General features: G+C 38.8%; 1 protein-coding gene across 1 annotated transcript in view; it reads left to right on the plus strand.

Moving 5' to 3' along the window:
- LOC136866730 (trypsin) overlaps positions 1-25,730 on the plus strand; it is a 142,205-nt gene that overhangs the window by 101,200 nt on the left and 15,275 nt on the right. Inside the window, exon 5 of the mRNA XM_068226825.1 lies at positions 18,916-18,970. Within this exon, the coding sequence (XP_068082926.1) occupies positions 18,916-18,970 (55 nt within the window). The remainder of the gene's footprint in view (positions 1-18,915; positions 18,971-25,730) is intronic.

Here is a 25,730-nt window from a genome sequence, read left to right on the forward strand (position 1 = left end):
CCCAACGGGAAGCTGCGTCAGTGAACCGATCAGTGCTGGGGGCTTCAAAGCTTACAACCTTGATAGTTAAACACCACGTTACCTTCGGGTAACCCTATTAAACTTTTTCGTAACTCTGGAAACATGGAGCAAACGACTAATTGGAAATCTACCCCAGGTGGTTTGTTGCTTGTTGTTTTAAGGGGCCTAACATCGAAGGTCATCGGCCACCCCAGGTGGTAACAAATCCACCCCCACTCACAGTGGGGCAAGCAGGCCATCGGATTCTGGGGAGCCTGCATCTTCATGTAAGAGGAAGAAACACATCAACTATCTGGCAACGATAAACATTAATTCCCTCCTACAAACGGAAAAATTGAAACATGCATTGGATGTCCTAACAAAACACAACATCCTTATAGCGGCTTTACAGGAGAAAAGATTTACGGACGAAGAACCTTTTGAGTTACAAGGCTTCAGGATATACAAGGGACAGCCAGGTCAGAGAGTGATGAAGAATATGCCTCACCTGGGTACAGGCTTCGTAGTCATCTACAAAATGATCAACTCCATTATCTCCTTCTCATCACCAAATGGGAGAACATCCACTATAACCTTCAGAAGTCTCAACAAACCCTACACGATTGTTAACTTCCGTGCACTTACCAATGATACTAATAATAGTGATAATGATAGTGTTGAATACTTTTGGGAAGAACTGGAAGAGACAATCGATAAGATTCCAGAACATCACGTGATCATCTTGATGGAAGACTTTAACGCCCAGATTGGTAAGTAGCGCAGGTTTAAGAACATAGTCGGAGAATACCCGACCCACAAGAGAACCAATTGTAATGGTGAGAGGCTGATCAATCTGTGTAAAAATCACAACCTCGTTCTTAAATCTGCAGCATTCAGACACCTCCTCCGAGAAGCCAAGACCTGGAGGTGTCCCAATTCCTTGCTAGGAGAGTACCAGCTAGATCACGTTGCCATCAATAGAAGGAATAGCAAGAAAATAATGAACGACAAGGTATTTAGAGGTGACAATATTGATTCAGACCCCTACCTATCTTTGGTCAAAGCAAATTTCATTCCACTTACGAAGTGCAGAGGTAACAATTACACCAGGTCCAGAGTCCCAAAATTTAATCCAGCCCAGTTGAAAGAGAACAACAAATTTACTAAGGTCCTAAGCAATAATCAGAATAAAACAGATTGGCCTAACCTACAGAAGGCACTATTGATGCAGCAACAGAAATCATCCTTGTAACCAGAAGGAGTAAGCACCCATGGTGAACACCAACATGTGATAAGGCAATAGAGGAGAGAAGACAGGCATGGGTGAAATGGAACTGCAACAAAAACACGGAAAATCATACAGCCTTCCTAACAGTCAGAAAAAAACACGGCCAAGACCATCAGAAATGCTAAGAGGCAATATAACAACGACATAATAGATCAGGCAGAGAAAAACGTTCAAAGAAACGATACCAGTAACTTGTACAAAATTCTAAAATCTCAGACAAACGCTTACTCAGCCCCTACACTTCACCTTCGAGGACCAGACGGAGAACTGAAAATGAACAATTAAGATTGTACTACATTACATACACATACATTGTCATTATAGACTGTTATGCCTTTCAGCGTTCAGTCTGCAAGCCTCTGAGAATTTACTAAACGTCCCCACAATCCTCGATTTGCAACTAGTGTTGTGGCCTCATTTAGTTCTATACCTAGTATCTATAAATCGTTAGAAACCGAGTCTAACCATCGTCGTCTTGGTCTCCCTCTACTTCTCTTACCCTCCATAGCAGAGTCCATTATTTTCCTAAGTAACCTATCCTCCTCCATTCGCCTCACATGACCCTACCACCGAAGCCGGTTTATGCGTACAGATTCATCCATCGAGTTCAATCGTAAATTAGCCTTTACCTCCTCATTCCGAGTACCCTCCTGCCATTGTTCCCACCTGTTTGTACCAGCAATATTTCTTGCTACTTTCATGTCTGTTACTTCTAACTTATGAATAAGATATCCTGAGTCCACCCAGCTTTCGCTCCCGTAAAGCAAAGTTGGTCTGAAAACAGACCGATCAAAAGGTAGTTTCGTCTGGGAGCTGACTTTCTTCTTACAGAATTCTGCTGATCGCGACTGCGAGCTCACTGCATTAGCTTTACTACACCTTGATTCAGTCTCCCTTACTATATTACCATCCTGAGAGAACACACAACCTAAATACTTGAAATTATCCACCTGTTCTAACATTGTATCACCAATCTGACATTCAGTTCTGTTGAATTTCTTACCTACTGACATACATCTAGTCTTCGAGAGACTAATTTTCATACCATACTCATTGCACCTATTTTCAAGTTCCAAGATATTAGACTGCAGGCTTTCGGCACAGTCTGCCATTAAGACCAAGTCGTCAGCACAGGCAAAACTGCTTACTACATTTCCACCTAACTGAATCCCTCCCTGCCATTTTATACCTTTCAGCAGATGATCCATGTAAACTACGAACAGCAAAGGTGAAAGATTACAGCCTTGTCTAACCCCTGTAAGTACCCTTAACCAAGAACTCATTCTACCATCAATTCTCACTGAAGCCCAATTGTCAACATAAATGCCTTTGATTGATTTTAATAATCTACCTTTAATTCCATAGTCCCCCAGTATAGTGAACATCTTTTCCCTCGGTACCCTGTCATATGCTTTCTCTAGATCTGCGAAACATAAACACAACTACCTATTCCTCTCATAGCATTTTTCAATTACCTGGCACATACTGAAAATCTGATCCTGACAGCCTCTCTGTGGTCTGAAACCACTTCCTCTCAACGACTGATCGCACCCTCCCTTCCAAGATGCTAGTGAATACTTTGCCTGGTATACTAATCAATGAGATACCTCGATAGTTGTTGCAATCCTTCCTGTTCCTTTGCTTATAGATAGGTGCAATTATTGCTTTTGTCCAATCTTAAGGTACCTTACCAACACTCCACGCTAATTTTACTACTCTATGAAGCCATTTCATCCCTGCCTTCCCATTATACTTCACCATTTCAGGTCTAATTTCATCTATTCCTGCTGCCTTATGAAAATGGAGGTTTTTTACCATCCACTTCCTCAAGCATAATCTCACCAACATCATTTTCCTCCTCCCTATTAGATTGGCTGTTTGCAACACCACCAGGATGATTTTCTTTTACCTTGAGAAGATGTTCAAAATATTCCCTCCACCTCTCCAATGATTCCCTGGGATCTATTATAAGTTCACCTGAATTACTCAAAACACTGTTCATTTCCTTTTTCCCTCCCTTCCTAAGATTCTTATTACTGTCCAGAAAGGTTTCCCTGCTGCTTGACCTAGCCTTTCCAGGTTATTACCAAAATTTTCCCATGACTTCTTTTTGGATTCAACAACTATTTGTTTCGGTCTGTTTCTTTCATCTACGTACAAATCCCTGTCTTCCTCGGCCATTGTTTGGAGCCATTTATGATAAGCCTTCTTTTTACGTTTACAGGCTGCTCTCACTTCATCATTCCACCAAGATGTTCGCCTTTTCCCATCTTTACACACAGTTGTTCCTAGGCATTCCCTTGCAGTTTCCACCACAGCATCCCTGTATGCCACCCATTCACGTTCTATATCCTGAACCTGCTTACTGTCTACTTTTCGAAACTTCTCACTAATCATATCCATGTACTTCTGTCTAATTTCCTCGTCCTGGAGATTTTCTACCCTTATTCGTTTGCAGACAGATTTCACTTTCTCTACCCTAGGCCTAGAGATACTTAGTTCACTTCAGATCAGATAGTGGTCTGTATCATCGAAAAATCCACGAAAAATTCGTATATTCCTAACAGGTTTCCTGAATTCGAAGCCGGTTAAGATATAGTCTATTATGGATCTGGTACCCCTAGCCTCCCATGTGTAGCGGTGAATAGTCTTATGCTTGAAGAGTGTATTCGTAACAGCTAAACCCATACTAGCACAAAAGTCCAGCAAACGCTTCCCATTCCCATTAGCTTCCATATCTTCCCCACATTTACCAATCACCCTTTCGTATCCTTCAGTTCTATTCCCAACTCTCGCATTGAAATCGCCCATTAGCACTATTCTATCCTTGTTGTTCACCCTGACCACGATGTCACTCAATGCTTCATAAAACTTGCCAACTTCATCCTCATCTGCACCCTCACATGGTGAATACACGGACACAATTCTAGTCCTAATTCCTCCAACTGACAAATCTACCCACATCATTCGCTCATTTACGTGTCTAACAGAAACTATGTTGCGTGCAATGGTATTCCTGATAAAGAGCCCTACCCCAGTCTCCGCCCTTCCCTTCCTAACACCCGTCAAGTACACTTTATAATCTCCTATCTCTTCCTTATTAACTCCCTTTACCCGAATATCACTTACTCCTAGCACATCCAGATGCATCCTCTTTGCTGACTCAGCCAGTTCTATTCTTCCATAAGCCCCGTTAATATTGATAGCTCCCCATCGAATTCCATGTCGTTCGCCAAGTTGTTTCCAAGGAGTCCCTCGCCTGTCAGATGGGAGTGGGACTCCATTACTCCCATAGGTCCGAGGCTTGCTTAAAATGTTCTGAGGTCGGTAAATTCATGAAGCAGGATGCTACCCTACTTGCACATAGTCCAAGTGAGGATCTCTCCTCTAACGGGTTATGGACCACCGGTGAATTCTATAGTCCTAGCCGCCTGAGCACAAGGAGGACCATGACTCAGAATATGTCCGAGATGCCCACTCCCATTCCATAGCGACTGGTATGCCGACTCTCAGGACCACTTACTAGGCCACTCAACCGTTGCCCGTAGTTCACGAACTGGGACGTGACTACAGTAGCACACAAACATGAACTACAGCCCTTGCAAAATATTTTGATGACCTCCTCAATGCAGAAGAACCAGAGGAAATACTACAATTTCAACCCAAGAATGTTATTAACCCTGACTCCCTTCCTCCTACCAAAGAAGAAATCAAACAGATCATCTCTGAACTAAAATCTAACAGAGCAGCAGGCGAAGATTGCATCATTGCAGAATTATGGAAACATTCAGATGAAGAGTCAATTGAAAGTATCCACAGAATCATAACTGACATCTGGACAACAGAAACACTACCAAGGGATTGGACTTCAGCTACCATCCAGCCGCTGCACAAGAAAGGAGACAAGTTAGACCCTAATAACTATAGAGGGGTCTCTCTCCTATCAGTGACTTACAAATCTTCTCCAAATCATTGCTTAAAAAGTGGAGGCACAATTATATTCCTGCATAGGAGAGCACCAAGCTGGATTTAGGAAGTCAAGGTCATGCACAGAGCAGATTCTGAACCTGAAAACTATCTTTACCTACAGATACCTCAGCACTTCACCCTATGTAGCAATTTTTGTTGACTTCCAGAAGGCCTCGGTAGAATGACAGTCCCTCTTTAAGACGTTGACTGAAATGGGACTGGATAAGAAGACTTTGAATCTTGTGAAGGCTACATTAACGAACACCATGTCCAAAGTCAAATTCAGAGGGGTATAATTAAATAGCTTCGAGATCAAAACAGGTGTTAGACAAGGAGATGGTTTGTCCCCCATCCTGTTTAACTTTCTGCTGGAAAAGGTCATTCGGGAATGAACGAACACACTAGCTGACAACTCTGGATTAAAAATCGGCTACAAGAAAGACAGGTTAACAGTCACTTGCTTAGCCTTCGCAGATGACCTCACACTCTTAGCTTCAAGTATGGAAGAGGCTACGTACCAGCTATCCTCCCTAGAACGCATAGCAGCTAAAGTAGGGCTGAAGATCGCTGTCAATAAAACAGAATATCTGACCACCATCAGAGAAGCACCCAACTTCATTTCTTTGGGGGACCAAATAATACACAAGGCCAACTCATTCAAATATCTTGAAGAATGGATAACCCCAAATGTCAGTGAGGACCTTGCAATGAAGAGTAGATGCACTAAATTAGAAGGAGCTTATCATCTCTGTAAGAACATATAAAAGTGTAAATTTCTCTCCTTGAATCTTAAACTTAGACACTACAACACCGTAGTAAGACCATCTGTACTGTATGCCTCAGAGTGTATAAACATGACCCGGAAAGGACAACTCAGAAAACTGGAACTGAAAGAGCGAAAGATCCTCAGAAGGATTATGGGTCCCATTAAGGAAGGAGATGGGTACAGAATCAGGCACAACAAGGAATTGTACAGTAAAATAGAGAGCATTATAACAGCTATGAGGAAGAGAAGACTAATGTACTATGGTCATGTAGTCAGGATGGATAGCCAGAGACTCACTTCAAGGATCTTCAACACTGTATCTAGAGGGAAAGCAACAAATGCCAAATGGACGAATTTAGTTCGGAAAGACCTACAATACCTAAACATTGATCACATTGACATTTACAACCTAGATAAGTTCAGAATGTTAGTCAAGACATCTGACTCTCTCCAGTCACTAACAGCTAAATCACTGCGTCCAGGAGTAGGAGTGAAATGGACTCAAGGAAGAAAAGACATCCGTACCGCTAGAATGAAGGAATACTGGACTAAGAGGAAGAAAAGAGCTCACCAGAGTTAAGAACCACGTGGTCCATCGTAGGCCTAAACGACGAAGAAGAAAAGGAAGAAGAAGGAGAAGAAGAATATGTGTCGGTCCATAAGTGTCGACTTTTTAGGGTCGCTGAGATGAACGGTGACAAAATCATAGATGTAATAATAATATAAACTTATATATGTAAAATAACAGGCCCTAACTGACTGACTGACTGACTGACTGACTGACTGACTGACTGACTGACTGACTGACTGACTGACTGACTGTTTCATCCTCGCCGAGCCAAAACTACTGGTCAAAAACAAAATGGAATTTTGGGGGTACATTTATATTAGAGTGGAGGTTCTTACTAAGGGAGGATGTTCCGTCGCTAAGGGGCAAAAAGGGGGGTGAATTGTTTCAATTAGCATATCTATATCTCAAAAACTTAACAGTTTACAGACGTAAAAATTGGTATTTATAATCTCCTTTAAAAATAAAGAAACACGTATTGTTTTGTTTCTGGAAAATTCCCTTATGGGGAGTGAAAAGAGGGCAAAATCGTTGGATACCTTTTACGAGGATACTTACCGTATATCTAAAAAATTGAAGATGTTACAGACATGAAAACTGTTATTTGGAATCTCCTTTAAAAGTAAATAAACACGTACAGTTTTCGGGAAATACACTTAAGGGGGGTGAAAGAATTGAAAACTTAATTCAATTATTGTGTGAGGATACGTATACCAAAAAAAACTAAATATGTTGCAGACGTGAAAATTGGTATTTGGAATCTCCTGTGAAAAATAAGGAAACACTTAGACCTTTGTTTTCGGAAAATCGACTTAAGGGGAGAGGGTGAAAATAAGTAAAGGAGTTTAATTCCGTTTATGAGGATACTTATATGTCAGATACTGAAGATGTTACGGACGTGAAAGTTGGTATTTTGAATATCCTTTAAAAATAAAGAGACGCATATTTATTGTTTTCGGAAAGTCCACTTAAGGGGAGAGGGGTGGAAAGAAGTGAAGAAGAAGTTGAATTCCTTTTATGAGGATACTTATATCTCGAAAAATGAAGATATTGCAGACGTGAAAACTGTTTTTTTTTTTGGCATCTCCTTTAAAAATAAAGAAACTTTTTGTTTTCGGAAAATCCACGTCAGGGGTGAAACGATTTGAAACAAGCGGGTGAATTTTTAAAATTAGTATCGGTACATCTACAGTACATGTCAAAAATGTAACATGTTGCAGACATCAAAATTAATATTTGGAATCTTCTTTAAAAATGACGGAACATGCATTTTTGTTCTGTTTTCGGAAAGCCATTTAGGTAGGGTGAGTATGGGGGTGGATAGATAAAGGGGTTGAATTATTTTATGGGGATACTTATATTTCAAAAACTGAAGATGTTACAGGCGTAGAAAAAGGTATTTGGAATCTCTTTTAAAAATAAAGAAACGTGTTCTTTTTTCGACTTGAGAGAAGTCTGTTTCTCACATGTACAGTTCTATGTCACATGTCATCTGAGTCCCAAAAGGCAATATCACGAACGTGGTTTAAAAAGAGTTTCTGGGATAAATGACACTCAGTTTTTCGGTGAGCGTTTATTATTTAGGGATTTTCAGATAATGTCTTAGTACATTGCCAAAGAACGATTACTTTTAACAAATTACGAAATCCACGCCAGCGAAGCCGCGGGTAAATCTTGGTAGTCAATAAAACCAATAAGTCTATAGAGTGTGTCGAAGCACGAAGTATAGAAATTAGAACACTATAACTTACCTATAAAAGAACCCATTAATAACCGAATGACGTGTTTCGTTCCACAAGAACATTCTCGGATTCTATCAAATCAGTTTTAAAATGTGTTCATTTGTACAAATGTACAGTTCTATGTCACATGGTCATCTTGCCCCCAAAAGGCAATATCACGAACGTGATTTAGAAAGAGTTTCTGGGATAAATTAAACTCAGTTTTTCGGTGAGCGTTTATTATTTAGGGATTTTCAGATAATGTCTTACGTTATGTAAATTTTTCAATGATTGTGAATGGGCGATATTATGCAAAAGTGACAAATTATATCAGTTTTGAAGTCCGTTATTGACACTAATAGAGTAGGAAAACTTTTTTGTACTTAACCTAAACAGCTCTGATACAGCATGTTTGTTATCTCCAAACACTTGTTGTATTACCTTAGTCGACACGGAAATAGAATGGCGTCCTTCTTAAGAAACATACAGTAAAGTGTATATATCATAGACTAGTTGTCTAGCTCTAAACTGACGTGACCCTAATCTATGATATTCGTTTTATCCTCTTCTTTTTATAATAATAATAATAATAATAATAATAATAATAATAATAATAATAATAATAATAATAATCCGACTCCTTTGCTGAAAATATCCTTCTTGGACTGAGAAAGCCAGAGTTAGTCTCCTCTAATACTCATATCCCTACATTTTCCTCTTAAATTATATGAATGATTTTTGGATATCACTTTATATCTCATCAATTCCCCATTTCTGCGATGACATTTTGTTCTTGCGTTTGAGTTAATGTAAATCTAATACAAAAAGTTGATGGATCGATATTTTCTCTACCGAAATATAACGAAGCGTAACTGTGTTTTAAGGCGGATGGTCACCGGAGATGGAAGATAGATTGTCTACAGCGCACTATTGCAGATTCAGTAGCTGGTCAGCGAATGGATGATTTGGAGTAGAACGAGTCTCATTCCTTAGCTCTTGGTTATACAAGGCAAACGAGAGGTTCCTTAAAACTGGAACGACATCCTCCAACATATTGTTGAACCGTATTGCTGTTATTTTGGACAAGAGTTCTTCTTTGTAGACAATTCAAAGTTCTGTCGTCAAGGGATCATTAATAGTTTTCAACGCAATGCACACTGCTTGAACAGAGTTGTTTTCAAGGCATGAACACTATTCAATATGCCTGTAATGGCTTAAAGATCGTTTTTGGACGCCTTCACGGACCGAAAATCAGCAAGTCGTACACAGAACCGCCATTGAAGATTGAAACAAGTGGAACCTTACAGGCCTGATTGGCTTATGGATGGTATACCAAAAATAGAATTATATGTCATAGCAAGTGTACAGGTTAGTGTTATTACAGATGGCTGAGTTCGGCGCACATAAAGCAAACAGAGAAACCAACGTTCTGCTCTTGACCCGACATTCGTTCAGTTGTCTAAAATCAATAGTTGAACGGGTCCTCTCCAACAACATTGCATGAGAGAACTTTTACAGTTGCAAGGACAAACTATTTCTGCGTGCGATTCGTTTCTCTCGTACTCCAGGTATAAATATTATAAAATTACCGACAAAAAACAACGTCGCTGAGAATTTCACGTAGCTAAAATTCTCTATCAGAACACCATGTTTGAAAATAATTATGTTACAGAGCAACAACGTTGTAAGTGTGCGGTGGTTACAACGTTATTGTTGAAAGCATTTCTTAACAACTTACGACTGTAATAAACGAATAAAAGATCTATTCATTTGTGTAGCTAATTTCATTTTGTCAATATCTGAACAGTTTAAATATGAAATACAACTCTCCTAATAGTCTGAGTAGCGTATTAAATACATCTTATAATGAATAATACTTACGACTTCTAAGTTTAAAACGAAACAAAATGTTCTTAAATGGTGCCAAAAACCGAAACAATAATGAAAGTACACTTTTTTATTTAACCGGCATGCGGATTACAAATAAGAAGCATATAAATACTGCCTCAGTCTCCATTAAGAGTAGGTATAGTCGAAGTGGCGCTCACAATGTTATTGTACTTCCTGGGCTGAGCCTGAATTTCACTCGCTTTAGATTTTTCTCGAAGATTTATAGGGTTACCCTGCATCTTGTAGGACTTTTCTATTATTATGTTGCCTTTTGGAGACGGGTCCCTCGTTATTAAATTGTATAAGTGTTGAAAGGACTATTCCGGCGGTGGTATTTGCATTTTTGTATATCTAGTTAAAGTATCTAGCTGGCGGCTGGATTTAAGTCCAAGTCTAAAGCAACTCCAGAATTTTCAATTTACCGCAGGAATTTAAATTCTTGCCGAGCAAGTTACGTACGCTATTTGGGTCACTTAAATGTCGGTTTGCATATGAAGGATAGTGGTTTCGAATCCTACTGTCGGTAGCCATGAAGATGGTTTTGCGTGGTTCACCATTTACACACAAGCCAAATTCTGGGTCTGTAATCTTTATCAAGGCCAGGGTCACACTCTTTCCATACCCAGCCCCTTCGTACCCCATCGTCACCATAAGACCCATCTGCGTTGGTGCAACGTAAAACAAATTGTAAAACTAAGCTTTTTAAATTCTTTCACAATTCATTCTCTATTCCGGGTGGGGGGGGGGGGACTATTTTGAAGAATATCTTTCTATCAGATTTTTCGTCCTATTTGTGGTAGTAACTGTGTTTATTGAATGGTCACTCCTGACTGCTGTTGGGACTTAGAGTGATTCCCCTTTGTTGCTACCATAGAACAGTCTCTAAAATGACTCATTGATCTATTAACTGCCGCATTCAAGGCCATTAGCAGTGGCTGGGACGTTGAGCACTTGCGATTATTTATTTATATTACCGTTATTATATTTGCATAGGAGCTGCCGGTTTACAAAGCAATAACATTGCCATATACTCTTTGTGCTCTTGCTATTGGGCTCTAAAGCTGTTATTTATATGTTTGTGATTGACTCCGATTTGAGTTCCTGAAACATATCTACCTTTAACTTAACAGAAGCAAAACTGTTTTGCTATTTAAAGTTCACCCTACATGACGTACGTTAATCTGGCATGCATAAGTGCATACAAGGAGTGCTACAGCACCCCAATGAATATCTCTATATGTTTCTCATTTTACGTAAACATACATGCACGGTCATAATTAATGCTGAGAAACGGACTATTAACATGCTAGATATAACATTGAACAGGCATTTCGAGGCAATTTGGACAAATATCCCGCTTGTGTTCTGCACAGATGAAGTTTTGATATTTCACACAGTTTGGTCTCTCCTTACGGTCATTTGAACGAGGGCACAGAGAACATAGGCCTTATTTAGGATTCGGTGGTGGTGGATTCACTTCTTCATTGAACATAATTTCTCAAGCTATATTGCATATTGTCGTCCTTAGTTCTCTAGGAAGGATTTTACATACAGTTTGGTGCATTGTTATATGCAAGATCTAGGAAGCTAGTGCCCTAGAGTCTGAAGACATTTCCTTCTTACTACGTTACCTTCCTTTTTGCGATTCCATATATTACCATCGCATTCACTCCTGATAGATGTACGTGTAAAATACCATAGAAATATCTGCGTGTCTTTCGTGATATTGAATGTGCATGGTTGAGTAGATTGAATATATCGGCCCCCGCCTTTGTTTCATTATAAAGAGGGATCATTGTTGGCCTTTTAAGTAACTTCGCCTGCAGTTTTGTCATAATGCATGGTCGAAAGCAAAGTACACTTTTGCACTTTTTTTGGACACAGGGAGACCAGCATCTTTTCTTTATCAAATGCACAAATTGTGGTCACCCTTCCTCCCTTTTTGCGTTATGGAACGAAGGAAGGAAGGAAGGAAGGAAGGAAGGAAGGAAGGAAGGAAGGAAGGAAGGAAGGAAGGTTTCCTACAAAATTCACCGTAATCACGAAGCATAAGATCAGCCAGTGGAACTGAAATGAACCAACTGAGGGGCTTTCTCTTCCAAACTCGACCCAAGTCATTTTAATGCTTTTTTGCTGGAACGAAAAACTTATTTCGCTTTTATTTTATTTTAATTATACTTTATTATAATTGTATATGTAGTAGGTATTGGGATGCATGAAAATAAGATATATGGATGTATGATTTAGGTTTAGGGCCTAATTGGCACCCGAAGAGTAACATTTATTTCAAAATTCCACTTAATTATACATTCGATAAAAGGAAGCGCAGAGAGATGAAATATAATGGACGTTAAGTACGCCACAATACATTCCTACATGGACAATAATCATTCCATATTCTTATACATTAATACTAATTGTCGCTCACTTTCATTACTGTATAAAAGTATTCTTGTTCTTCGCCTTGTTAGTATCTGTTCGTAAGACTTATCACTAGTTTTTGTAAACTATTGCTCAATGCCCTGCTGAACAAACATAGAATAAGTCTACTTGTATCCACTATGATCATCGTTCTCAGTGCCAGTGAAAATATAACCTTCTTTAATATCGTTTTAAAGCAATGGTTTCTCTTCATTTACATCAAAGATCGGTACCTCTTGATTCTCTGAACGGACAGTTCTGAGTGCTTCGTCATAGAAAGCTCGTTCACTGTCACTGAGGGCTATAGATTTATATAACCTTCTTACATCTTACCTCATCTCATAACTGATACAGTTGATACTGGGGACAGTAGAAGCAGTACTGAAGGTTGTTTTAAGTTCCTTTTCAATACGTTCGAGTATGAGTTCAGGCCTGAATAGGTATTCCTATGGCCGATGGATTTATATTCTTGACAGAATCGCGAGACACGAACGTGTGAAAGTGTTATTGGCAGAAATTATGTAAAAACATGCTTGGAAAATTTCCTGAAATCCTTACAGACCCAATCCTCTCCATATTTCTTCACCTTTCCAAATGTATTCTGAATCCTGCTGGACTTACTATATTTTCGTAATTCCTATATCCCTTTCTATATGCTCGAAGACTCGACACAGGTAAGTAAGAATGTCCTCTTATGGGAAATACAAACTGAATCACGTCAAACAAATGGCTTCCTTGAATGTAAGATGACAAGAATGCCAACATTGCCTTACTTTTATTTTGTCCGGAACATGAATCTAAAAGTAATGACAAAGTCGTTTACTGTTCGGGCTGAATTTTCTCTTCTAATAACTTCAAGAAGTTAGCTAAGCAAGACACCACATCATTCGATCCCTTTTGGTAGAACCTTTTCCGTCCATGTGTAAAAGTAAATGTTGTTTTCCTCGAGCGACCATCATGAATCATCATTGCCAGGTTATACAACAAATCCTGAGGGTGTAATACACCTCACCCGTATTACGTTTAGTTAAGGGTTTATTGTGCTGCATGTCCAGAATAATTTTCGGAGTTGATGGTTCATCCGCCTTCAATATTTTGTAAATGTTCTTGTATGTTCCGTTATGAGTTTCTGCTTTCCATTTTCGTCATTAGCTTTCTAATTTCCATCTTCTTTGTTACACAAATTAACATATATCAGATTTGAGAGAACCAAAACCAATATTCAACTTGCTGCGAATATATGATAATATTTAATGTAAGGACACTGTAGTCCGCAGTAAGTTTTTCTCTTTTTTCTTGATGTGGGCCACCTTGAACCATCTCCATGAACTTCCTCAAACATTTCAGTCTGTCCAATGTGATGCTTATTACTGACAGAAAAGGCTTAAGATAGACGGAGACTTGCAGTCAATTTCCTTTCTGAATATTGTATTCGACCATTGCTTGATCTCTCGGATTCTGCTTTCTTAATCGTTGTTGATTTTTGTTCTTAAATCTGATGAACCTCAATAAAACGTTGTCTTGTTCATTCTTCGGTTTATTGCTGTATATTTCATTGAATAAGTATTTGATATCATCGGTATTCAAACCATGATCATGATGGCAATTCAGTCTTGGAGGACAATGAGCTTTTTAACTGTTCCTGTCTATTTGCTTCTTTATCCTTACCCACCCACTTTTATCACTTGTTTCCTTCCTTCCCCTTTGACTTTTAGGCTACAACACTATATCACCCATCTTACTCTACTGAGTCAGCATTGAAACATAAGAACAAACAACACTCCTTTCTATCTCAAGCTGTTTCACTGCTGAGAGTTACAGTAACTGTTTGAACGGCTCTATCAATGTTAAACTAGCTTTCGCCTCCAAAAATCATTTTCAATTATCATTCCATATTGGCCAGGAATCAATATTAAATCATGAATGGAATTAAAGAATATCGATTCGACTTAAACGGGTTTCGGAATACATTGTTTTAATGATTTAGGTGAATTTTCTAATAAAAAGCAATATCTCAGATCTTATTATAACTAGACTTAAATGTGTTTTGCATGTTATTGTAGTTGAGTAGGTGCGTCTCATACGATCAAAACGTTTCAGCACAAAAACAAACAAAAAACATTAATAATGATTTGGAGTTTGCAAGAAAGCACCTCAATTATACGTTATAAGATCCCTTTTGGAATAACGCTTTCTTTCACCAAGTTATTTGTTAGTTTTCTTGCCGAAGTATTGAATAGCACTGATCATGTAATGACTTCTGGAATTCAAGAACTGGAAAAAATCCAAAGAAAAGCAGCTCGATTTGTTCTGGGTGATTTCCGACAAAAGAGTAGCGTTACAAAAATGTTGCAATGTTTGGGTTGGGAAGAATTGAGAGAAAGAAGAAGAGCTGCTCGAGCTGTCAGCGGAGAGATGGCGTGGAATGACATTAGTAGACGAATAAGTTTGAATGGCGTTTATAAAAGTAGGAAAGATCACAATATGAAGATAAAGTTGGAATTCAAGAGGACAAACTGGGGCAAATATTCATTTATAGGAAGGGGAGTTAGGGATTGGAATAACTTACCAAGGGATTTCAATAAATTTCCAATTTCTTTGAAATTATTTAGGAAAAGGCTAGGAAAGCAACAGATAGGGAATCTGCCACCTGGGCGACTGCCCTAAATGCAGATCAGTATTGATTGATTGATTGATACACTTACAAGTGATCTAGATTTCATATTTATCAGGTCTTCAATCAATATGCACCCTGCAGAGGCACTTTTCCCGAAATTCCAAAAACTGTTCATCAGTAGTGCAATATTTTCGACGGATGTAGCTAGCAGTACAGTTCGTAACAAACATATCCCATAGCTGTCTAGATGGAGCACATTTGTTTTCCTTATTCCTGGAAGTCTTTCCATCAAATCGCAGGCATTTAATTAGAAGCCGGAAGCGATATTCTGACATTATTGCACGATGCATAGGACACCCAATAGTCTGCGACCACATTTCGTTGGTACTCGCGTTGTTGGCCTTGAGTGACCCAGCAATGTAAAATAATTCAATCAAAGCACTAATTTCATTAGTCTCATCGACATACCTGACATTAGAATAGTTCTTCCGTTGCCTGTTTATTTCACAATTCGTAAACAGGTCAATTATTTTGTGCATATCTGTTGTTACGAGAACAGATTAAGCTCAACATTAACTTTTTACAGCTTCAGCTGGTACCTTGCACTTTGGAAAGCTAATTATATTCCTTTCAGGAGTAAGATAAGTACGATTTGGAAGACCATCCGTACGCCTGTGACCATTCTTCCTGAATATATTCCCTCGCATTTTATTTTTAATTTCACTGTCACATGATTCACATAACTCGTCCGAAGTTTCCTAATTATCGTCTTCTACTGATTCCATCATGTTATCATTACAGTCATAGTCGGTTCCTTCAAAATAAGCACTTGCAATCTCTTCATACCCACTGGCACTTGACATCACATACTCACCATACGATAAAATTATTAAAATTTTATTATTATTATTATTACTATTATTATTATTATTATTATTATTATTATTATTATTATTATTATTATTATTATTATTATTACGGAGTTATCCGTGGATTGCAGAGGTGAAAGAAGGTGCGGGCTGGAATGGGTCTAACTACAAATCCGAAAGATGAATTTAACTTTCGATAAAGGTTATATTTTCAATAGACAACAAGATTTAACAAATTTTCACTAGGTGAAATAACAATAAAAACACGGGTACAATGATAACTTTACAAACGAAAGCACAAGCTTCGGGGTCTTTAGAATTTCTGGCTCCGAGCCTCAGTTACACAATCCTTGAGCTACTAGCCCAACATTACCAAGGTACACTCATTTATTCAAAGGGCAGAAAACCCCTTCATTAAAGGAGCACTTGCTCCCAACTTTTAACCTCAAGCCTCCCAGAGGCACTTTTCAAACACAAGAAAGAGCTGACCCGCTCTCAATTTTTCAAGCCTATTAAAGTCAATACCAGACTTTACAATCACTTGCCATCGAGGCACAACTTACAAGAATTAAACAGGGGTATCTCGTACCCAGGTTTCGGACCTTCCCCGAGGGCTAAACTGCTGAGCTAGCAAGAAATAAAGATGTTAAAAGGCCATTACCTTTGTTGAAGAGCTGCTATCCGAAGGAAGAGGCGCTACCCGCCCCCTGCTATACTTCCATACACTAAGCTAGATGTTGTTGAAGTGGCCGAGAGCCACGAAAATCAGCAGTTTTTATACTCTCGGGGAAGATTCGATACCTTTCATGAATGATTAAGACACACCCACAGTCGTTTATTGGGTAGCTTACAGTTACACATCAAAATTGGAGAAGAAAGACGCCATTGGCTGAAAATTAATGACAGAAATTTACGATTGGCTAATTTCAAAACTGGCGGAAAGAAAGAATAATATTGCCAACCCACAAATGAAACAACATTTAGTAAAGAACAAACTTATGAATACAAAATATCTTCAAGAAAAGTTCTTTCACTTCGCACCAGGGTGCATGATCATAGTTTTTGGCAGAGACATCTGTGAGAGAATGTCCACACTTCTTGATAATTAGTAAACAAAGACAATTCGAAATTAACACAGTGACATCTTCTGATAAACGGTTGAATTAATTCAATTTCAGTGTTCAGAGTTTCAGCTGTAGAGGAGTACTTTAAGGCGGAAAATTCAAATGTGCGGCGTATAGGTGTACCAACTGGTACAATTATTATTATTATTATTATTATTATTATTATTATTATTATTATTATTATTATTATTATTATTATTATTATTATTATTATTACGTATTGCCTTACGTAGCACAGAAGGAAACGGCCGTGGCATTAATTAAGGTACAGTCGCAGCATTTGCCTGGTGAGAAAATGGGAAACCACAGTGGCGTTCGAACCTACTATGTCCCAAATACAAGCTAAAAACTGCGCGACCCTAACCGCATGACCAACTCAATCGGTACAATCAAATTAAAATAGCCGTATTATCACAATGTCTACAATTCAGACAGTTACCTTTCGAGATGAAACTAGAGCCTATGAGAGTTGGAGTTCCACGCATCGCAAAACTACTTCTCCGCCAACCGTTAGTTTGAACACCCCTGTTAGACACTTCTACTTTGCTGTTGTAATTTGATTTTCAATATTGTACACTAGTTGTTCCCAGAAAGATACTTTAAATTATTATATAAAGGACTGTAGCAACGATTAAGAATAATATTTCCTGTTGCTTCTTTAAGACTGCCAAGTTCATTCATAACGAAGTCGATTCCACTTCCTGTCAGAAAATTGAAAACTTTAGAACTTGATCACCAATTCCGGAGAAACTGGGCGAGTTGGCCGTGCGGTTCGGGGCACGCGGCCGTGAGCTTTCATCCGGCAGATAGTGGGTTCGAATCCCACTGTCGGCAGCCTTGAAGATGGTTTTTCGTCGTTTCCCATTTTCCCACCAGGCAAATGCTGGGGCTGTACCTTAATTAATGCCACGGCCGTTTCCTTCCAACTCCTAGGTCTTTCCTATCCCATCGTCGCCATAAGACATATCTGTGTCAGTGCGACGTAAAGCAAATAGCAAAAAAAAAAAAAAAAATCTTATTAAACATTTCATCAATCAATCACCACTGATCTGCATTTACGGCAGTCACCCAGGTGGCAGATTTCCTACCCCTTGTGTGTTTCCTATAAACGAATATTTGTTCCAATTAGTCCTCCTGAATTCCAAGTTAACTTTCATCTTGTGATCTTTTCTAAAACACCACTAAAACTTATTCGTCTACTCATGTCATTCAACACCATCTCCCCACCGACAGCTCGGTCAAGCAGCTCATCTCATTTTTCCCTAGCCTTCCCAGTCCACACCTTTCCTTTTTGTCGACCGCTACTGAGTGTGTTCAGTATGTTGCGTAGCTGTGTGTTGCATCAGTCTCATATCTAACGGCTAGATCAATTATATCCTTGCTTCCTGTATTATTATTTTTTTTTTCGCCGGTGCTACGAGCAGTTGAGATGCCGTAAGCTTCTGAATGAACAAACGTTTCTGCCGGAATCTTTCAAGTTATTGGTCAGGATGGGACGACTGCTGTGATGTCTGACATTAATTAGAGTTTCATTGTGCGTGCAGTGACTGACTCGTGAGGAAGGGGTTCGATTTCGACAGCGGCTACTGTTACAGGTCCTACCTGGAATATGTATATCACTGGGCTAGATGACTTAGTTTCACTGACTCGTTCTACAATACATTATCGTTCTCCTTTTGCAGGGTGATAGCGGCGGAGGTCTAATGGTGGTGAAGGATGGCCGATATTATCTGTTGGGTAAGTACAACAACACTCAGTATTAGGCGCTCTATATTTAAAAAAAACCTTTATCATTGGAATAGAATATATTTCAATGCTGTTTATAACCTGTCAATCTCCTAACAAGCTCAGCAGTCTGACACCCGGGCGAGATATTGCTAAATATATGACGTCCCTTTAAGATCACTATAGCTTTCATCTTTTTGTTTCTTACAAAACATGTCTTACATGGAGTTTTACCACTTTTACCTCATCAACAGTGGAAACACATTTTGTACTATACAAATAAAATCGTAACGACAGATTTACAGAGACTATTTTGGCGAAATGTCCGTACAGTTATCCGTTTCAGGTGTAATAATGACCATCTGCATTTTTTAGCATTGGTGTCTGTTTGTCTGTTTGTTTGAGTTCTTATAACTTGAAATCTACTGGATATATTTCTACCAAACTTGATATTTAGAACCCACCTGTCCTTGGGTAGGTTTTAGGGTCAATATTATTTAAGTAAAATTAATTTCTAAAGCTTTCTTCTCATGTGCATCATTTCAATAGGAGGATTAATAAGGGAGATGTCATTAACGGACGGTTTTTCAGCACACGTCCCAACGGACTTAACTAAAAGTGGGTGCGTGTAAACCGTATTTCTTATAACTTGAAAACTACTGAAGATATATCAACCAAACCTTATGTTTAGCATTCACCTGTCCAAAGGGAGGTTTCAGGGTTCATGCTATTTAAAATTCCCGGAATGCACTGGGGATTTATAGGGAACCGAAGCAGTGATTTTACTCTCCCACAATATCCTCTAGCATCCTGAGCTACATTTTTGTTGGGTAAAATGATCAAATTTCACTTGTTTGTTTCTATGGATGTTCAGTAGGACCATACATTTGATAAAATACAATTTCATCCTTCAACGAAGTCTGGAGGGTATGTATCACCAGCGATACATCAGGACACCATGGGGACACAATATCCTAACATGGATGATATAGCAATTTTCATTAGAATACTTTATTTTTGTATTCTACGATTATGAGACATTTCCTTAATACTAAATAGCTACATAAACATTTTAATAAGGATTTTTAAATATTTTTAATTACATTCAGGATTTCAAAATTAAAGAAAATTGTAGTCCTGCTTGATTGAACACACGTTTACAACAAATGTTTGAAATTACTGAGAATGCTAAAAATCAATATCAAATTATCTGGAAATATCCATTGTTCTATACTGCTCTATCTCTTGTGGAAAGCGAGAGAGCAATTCTATCCATGGATAAACACACACACACACACACACACACATTGTACACACTGTGTACAACGGGCCCAATTTAAGGCATTGTAGCCGGGAAGTCTACATCTGGAGCTGCCCTTCTGTTTGTCCCTCATAATTTCCAGCATATGCAGAGTATTTTCAAACATGTTGTGTGGTGAATGTAAGAACTGGGGTGTTGGTCGTTTACGTTTTGCATGATCACTGACATTATCACCAGTATTTTCGTCCTCTTCTTCATCCCCTATGATGTCCCTGCAAAAGTAAATGAGCTTTTTTTTGTAACATTCTGTTTGAAATCGAAGTAAGTCCGAATTTCCTTCCTCGTAAAACCACTTCGTAGAGCATCTTGTCTGTATTGTAACCATGCCACTGCCAGGGAAAAATCTAGGAAATGGTGGATCACTCTTATCGTCCAATTTTTTTTAATTAGACTTCCCATATCATATTTTCCCTCTACTCTGTCCAGCAATTCAACTCCCCCCCCCCCACGCTTAAGTGCGGCCAGTATCCAGTATTCGGGAAATAGTAGGTTCGAACCCCACTGTCGTCAGCCCTGAAAATGGTTTTCCGTGGTTTCCCATTTTCACACCAGGCAAATGCTGGGGCTGTACCTTAATTAAGGCCACGGCCGCTTCCTTCCCACTCCTAGCCCTATCCTATACCCCCGTCGCCATAAGACCTATCTGTGTCGGTGCGACGTAAAGCAACTAGCAAAAAAAAAAAAAAAAAAAAGCAACTCCCCCCATGTTCTGATTGTACTATTTCATACCACGGGGTCGTGGGACTTGAATGTATTGTGCATCCTTTTTTTACCAGCGCTTACGTTCATCAACTGGCTCAGCTCCGTACTCAGATGGGGCAACGTAAACAGATTTGTTCTCAAACCACTCAGTAACGACTATCTTCTCATCCCTCCTGACAACTTGATCAAAGGTGCCTTTTCCTTCCGTTCTCATGTATAGGTCCCCTCTGAAATGGACACTTTTGAGCAGGCGGTTGACCATTATAGTCCCAGTAGCCAAGATGGATCTGTGGGTAAGAAAGCTCTTAAGAAGCACCACCTGTCCATGAAAACTTGTGTGCCACGAGGAAGTGAATCACAGAGTTTTAACACTACCCTACCACCTAAATCAATTTTGTCAGGGAGGGGTGTTTTTTCTAAGATTAATTTCCCTCGTTTTCCCCGGTACACCAGGAAATCAAGAGGCAGACCTGTTGGTGAGGCCGTAACAAAATTGTTCAGTCCAACAGGATTGAGCTTGCCTCGGATGTACCATCACATCTTCTCCTGGCCGTGAAACGGTATAATTTGTTCGTCGATGGACACTTCTTTCAGCCGAAGATTTTTAAGACACCCCTCTCCAATTTTGTTCAGGAGTGGCCGAACTTTCCAAAAGCTGTCCAGCTGTTTAGTCTCATTAGATACTTCATTAGCTATTTTAGTGCATTCCTAATTAAATAAAATCTGTCCCTTGAGATATTATCTGCAATTAAGTAGTAACGATTCCTTCACTCGCAACCCGTTCTTACCCGCGGAAAACCCAACAAGGATGCCACAATTGCAGAACCCCAGTACTTGAAGATTTCCTCCCCAGTACAGCACAATTATTTTCCAGTTACTGCCACCTGCCTGATATTCATGTACTCCGACATATCTTCAAAGAGTGATGGCTGAAAATATTTGGTGAAATACTCAAACGGTTTCTTAGGATAGTCTGATGGTGCCTGAGGATTTGCAAAAGGGGGGGGGGGGTGCGTAGTTCTAAACTAAAAAGAAAATGATGTAATCATTCAGATAAGTAGAATCGTGAAGGAACTGAATAATTGAATGTAAATTTAACTTACAAAATTTTATGCAACGTACCTAAACCTCTGCGTGACGTGATTATTTCCTTTAGGAATTTCAGGATCATCCTCTGAGTCTGAAAGGGAACTAGCATTATCATCGTTCACTGTACTCGGTAAACAACCTAAGAGCTCATCATCAATACCATCGTCATTTGGACTTTGCTCTGCGTCTGAAGAATTCGGGTCAATTTGGTCTACAAGTTCAAATATCTCCCTATCTTTCAATCCTGCAGCAAAAATTTGTAAAATTATACAAAAGTTAAGTCTATTTATGATGAAAACGACCATACCAAATCATAATTTTTAACTAGAAACCTCTTACATAACATGGCAAATTATTTTCATAACGCTTTGACACTAAACATGCCCTCAGTATTGATCTTTACTGGGTTCCTGGCTGTCGCTGTGAACACAGCTCTCATCTACAAGATATTCCGCGTAAGATTTGTAACATATTAAATCCCTTATGATGCTATGAAACTTATGTTGTGCATACTGGATTTCTACCAAGACACCAATTAACTATGTTTATAGAGTACGGGACCCTCTCCAGAATTACTTGATTCGAGAATTGGAAAAGATCTAAAGGAAAGCAGCACGATTTGTTCAGGGTGATTATATGTATATTAATAAATACTTTAACCCTTTCGCACTCAAGGTAATGATTTATCGTTACCCACTGTTCCTGCGAAAGCTGTCACGGTAACGATCCGTCGTTACCCGCCTTTATTATTATTTCATCATTTACGCACGAGATAGCAGCAGTTTTGCATGGAATAAGAAGAGCACAGTTTCAGCTCACGTTATACTCCACGGGAACTTCCGTTTATCAATATTTTTCGATGTTCTTAGAGTTTAAAACATGTGCTCACTGGAGTTCTGTGTCTTGTTTACGTCATGGTTGGCGGCAAACATGCGAGCATTTCTCTCTGCTTTTGGTGATACTGATTATATAGTAAAATTAAGCAGTATCATATGCATTATATTTAGTTTACTTGTTAGTTCATTAATTAGTTTTCTTAGGTAATTAGGTGCATATTGTAAGCGAAGTGTTTAGATATAGCATAGTCGGATATAGTTCATTTAGGTTAGGCCTAGTTATTTATCGCGTTCGACATGGCGAAGACCGTTCATTAGCTAACAATATCACTGAATATCGTGACAGTTATTCAAGTGATGTTTCTTTGTCCGAATCAGAAACTGTAGATGACGAAGATAATAATCCAGCACCTCGAGTAAGAAATGTGTATTTTATACAAAATGTCCGACTTTTTCATTGATACTTCACTTTACACAATTAAATCTGTCATTGCATCTAATAATATAGAATTCTGATATTTACTATGTCGGTAAACAATAATATGACTTTTCTACTAACATCAATCACAAATTTGTGCATTGTTCACCATTTTCAGAATTCCTCCAAAACTATCAAAATTTGAGACCTGTAAATTTGTTTACATATTTGTCTTTTTTTTTTTTAAATTGAACATTTCTGGTTTAGGGACAATGCAGTGATAGTAAGTGATATATACTCTGTAAGTTTACACACTTTCATGTTGATATCTTTATTGGCGTGCCTTCCATGCAATTTTTTTTTTTTTAAATGTGTGCATTGGGGGGTAAATATGGCTGAGAGTTTTTACACATCCATCAGCTGAGAGCTTGAAAGCGAAAGGGTTAATACATTGTTAATAACTAAATAGATAATTAATATAGCTATTATATTTCAATCCTATTTAATTAGCCTTATTAATACAAATAATTTATTGTTCTGCACCATTACCTATCGCTGGTACTTAAATTTGTGACAAAAATCTAGTGTTACGAAAATGTTGCAAACGTTGGACTAGGACGACTTGGAAGTAAGGAGGCGAATTGCTTGACTATGCAAGCTTTCAGTGGTGAGATGGCTTGGAATGACATTAGTAGACCAATAAGGTTGTGCAGGGGCAACATCATAACATGAAGATGAGGCGGGAATTCAAAAGGACAAATATGAGCAAATATTTGTTTATAGGAAGAAGAATTAGGGATTTTCAGGGGAGATGTTCGATATATTTCCAACTTTTTGAAATCATTTAAGAACAGACTATGTAAAGTACTGTAAGGGAATCTGCCACCTGGGCGAAATCCCTAAATGCAGATCAACCGGTGATCGATTGGTTTACCAGAAAATATTTGGACCCGTTTGTTCATTTCTGCTGTGCTTATTTGTACTCGTAGCTACCGGATGTATCATACGTGATACACCAAAAACAGTCACGAATTGCAAATTCCCCTGATCAGATTTTACGATGCGAATAATTTCACAAGAAAATTTGCCCATTTGCAATTGTAGTAAATGTATAGGGAGGTACACCTCAACTCCGCTCATTCAAAACAAGCGCCTTAAAGAACTTTTGTGTTTATAGGTTTTCACAAGGAAATTAACTTTCATTTATTTTTTTATATATTTCAAGGTTTGTAACACTTCTTTCTCTTCCCGCCAGCTTGGGTGTCTGGCCAATCAAAATTTTTCTGTAATTAATTGTCAGCCTATCACAGGCTTCTTGTTGATTTTTGGGTGTAACTTGTGATTCTGCCAATAAAATTGAGAGGGTGTGTCCGGATTAGTCCAGAATCCTCTAGAACCGTCCCCTCGCGTATATAAGCTGCGGCGTTTCAGGCTACCTTGTCTGTTGATCGCCGAATTTCTGAGAGTGTGTGTGTTGAGACAGGAGGCAGGGTGCCTCATTCTTCTCCAGGCAGTTCAAGCCAAGGCGATGGCCACCAGTCTTATTTTTCCGTAGCTACCTCCGCAGACTTACACGAGGGGAAGGTTCAAATTTCTAACTATGTAACCACCTGTTTTCTAAAATGTAAACTTTCTTCCGACTAATGCAAAATTTCATAAAATCTTAAGTGATAAATCGGGGATAGAGAGTGCGTTACCCTCTCAATCAATCAATCAATCAATACTGATCTGCATTTAGGGCAGTCGCCCAGGTGGCAGATTCCCTATCTGTTGTTTTCCTAGCCTTTTCCTAAATGATTTCAAAGAAATTGGAAATTTATTGAAATCCCTTGGTAAGTTATTCCAATCCCTAACTCCCCTTCCTATAAATGAATATTTGCCCCAGTTTGTCCTCTTGAATTCCAACTTTATCTTCATATTGTGATCTTTCCTACTTTTATAAACGCCACTCAAACTTATTCGTCTACTAATGTCATTCCACGCCATCTCTCCGCTGACAGCTCGGAACATACCACTTAGTCGAGTAGCTCTTCTTCTTTCTCTCAATTCTTCCCAACCCAAACTTTGCAACATTTTTGTAACGCTACTCTTTTGTCGGAAATCGCCCAGAACAAATCGAGCGGCTTTTCTTTGGATTTTTCCAATTCTTGAATCAGCTAATCCTGGTGAGGGTCCCATACACTGAAACCATACTCTAGTTGGGGTCTTACCAGAGACTTATATGCCCTCTCCTTTACATCCTTACTACAACCTCTAAACACCCTCATAACCATGTGCAGAGATCTGTACCCTTTATTTACAATCCCATTTATGTGATTACCCCAATGAAGGTCTTTCCTTATATTAACACCTAGATACTTACAATGATCCCCAAAAGGAACTTTCAACCCATCAACGCAGTAATTA

Source organism: Anabrus simplex, chromosome 3 (assembly GCF_040414725.1).
Source record: "Anabrus simplex isolate iqAnaSimp1 chromosome 3, ASM4041472v1, whole genome shotgun sequence".
Taxonomy (NCBI): Eukaryota; Metazoa; Arthropoda; class Insecta; order Orthoptera; family Tettigoniidae; genus Anabrus; species Anabrus simplex.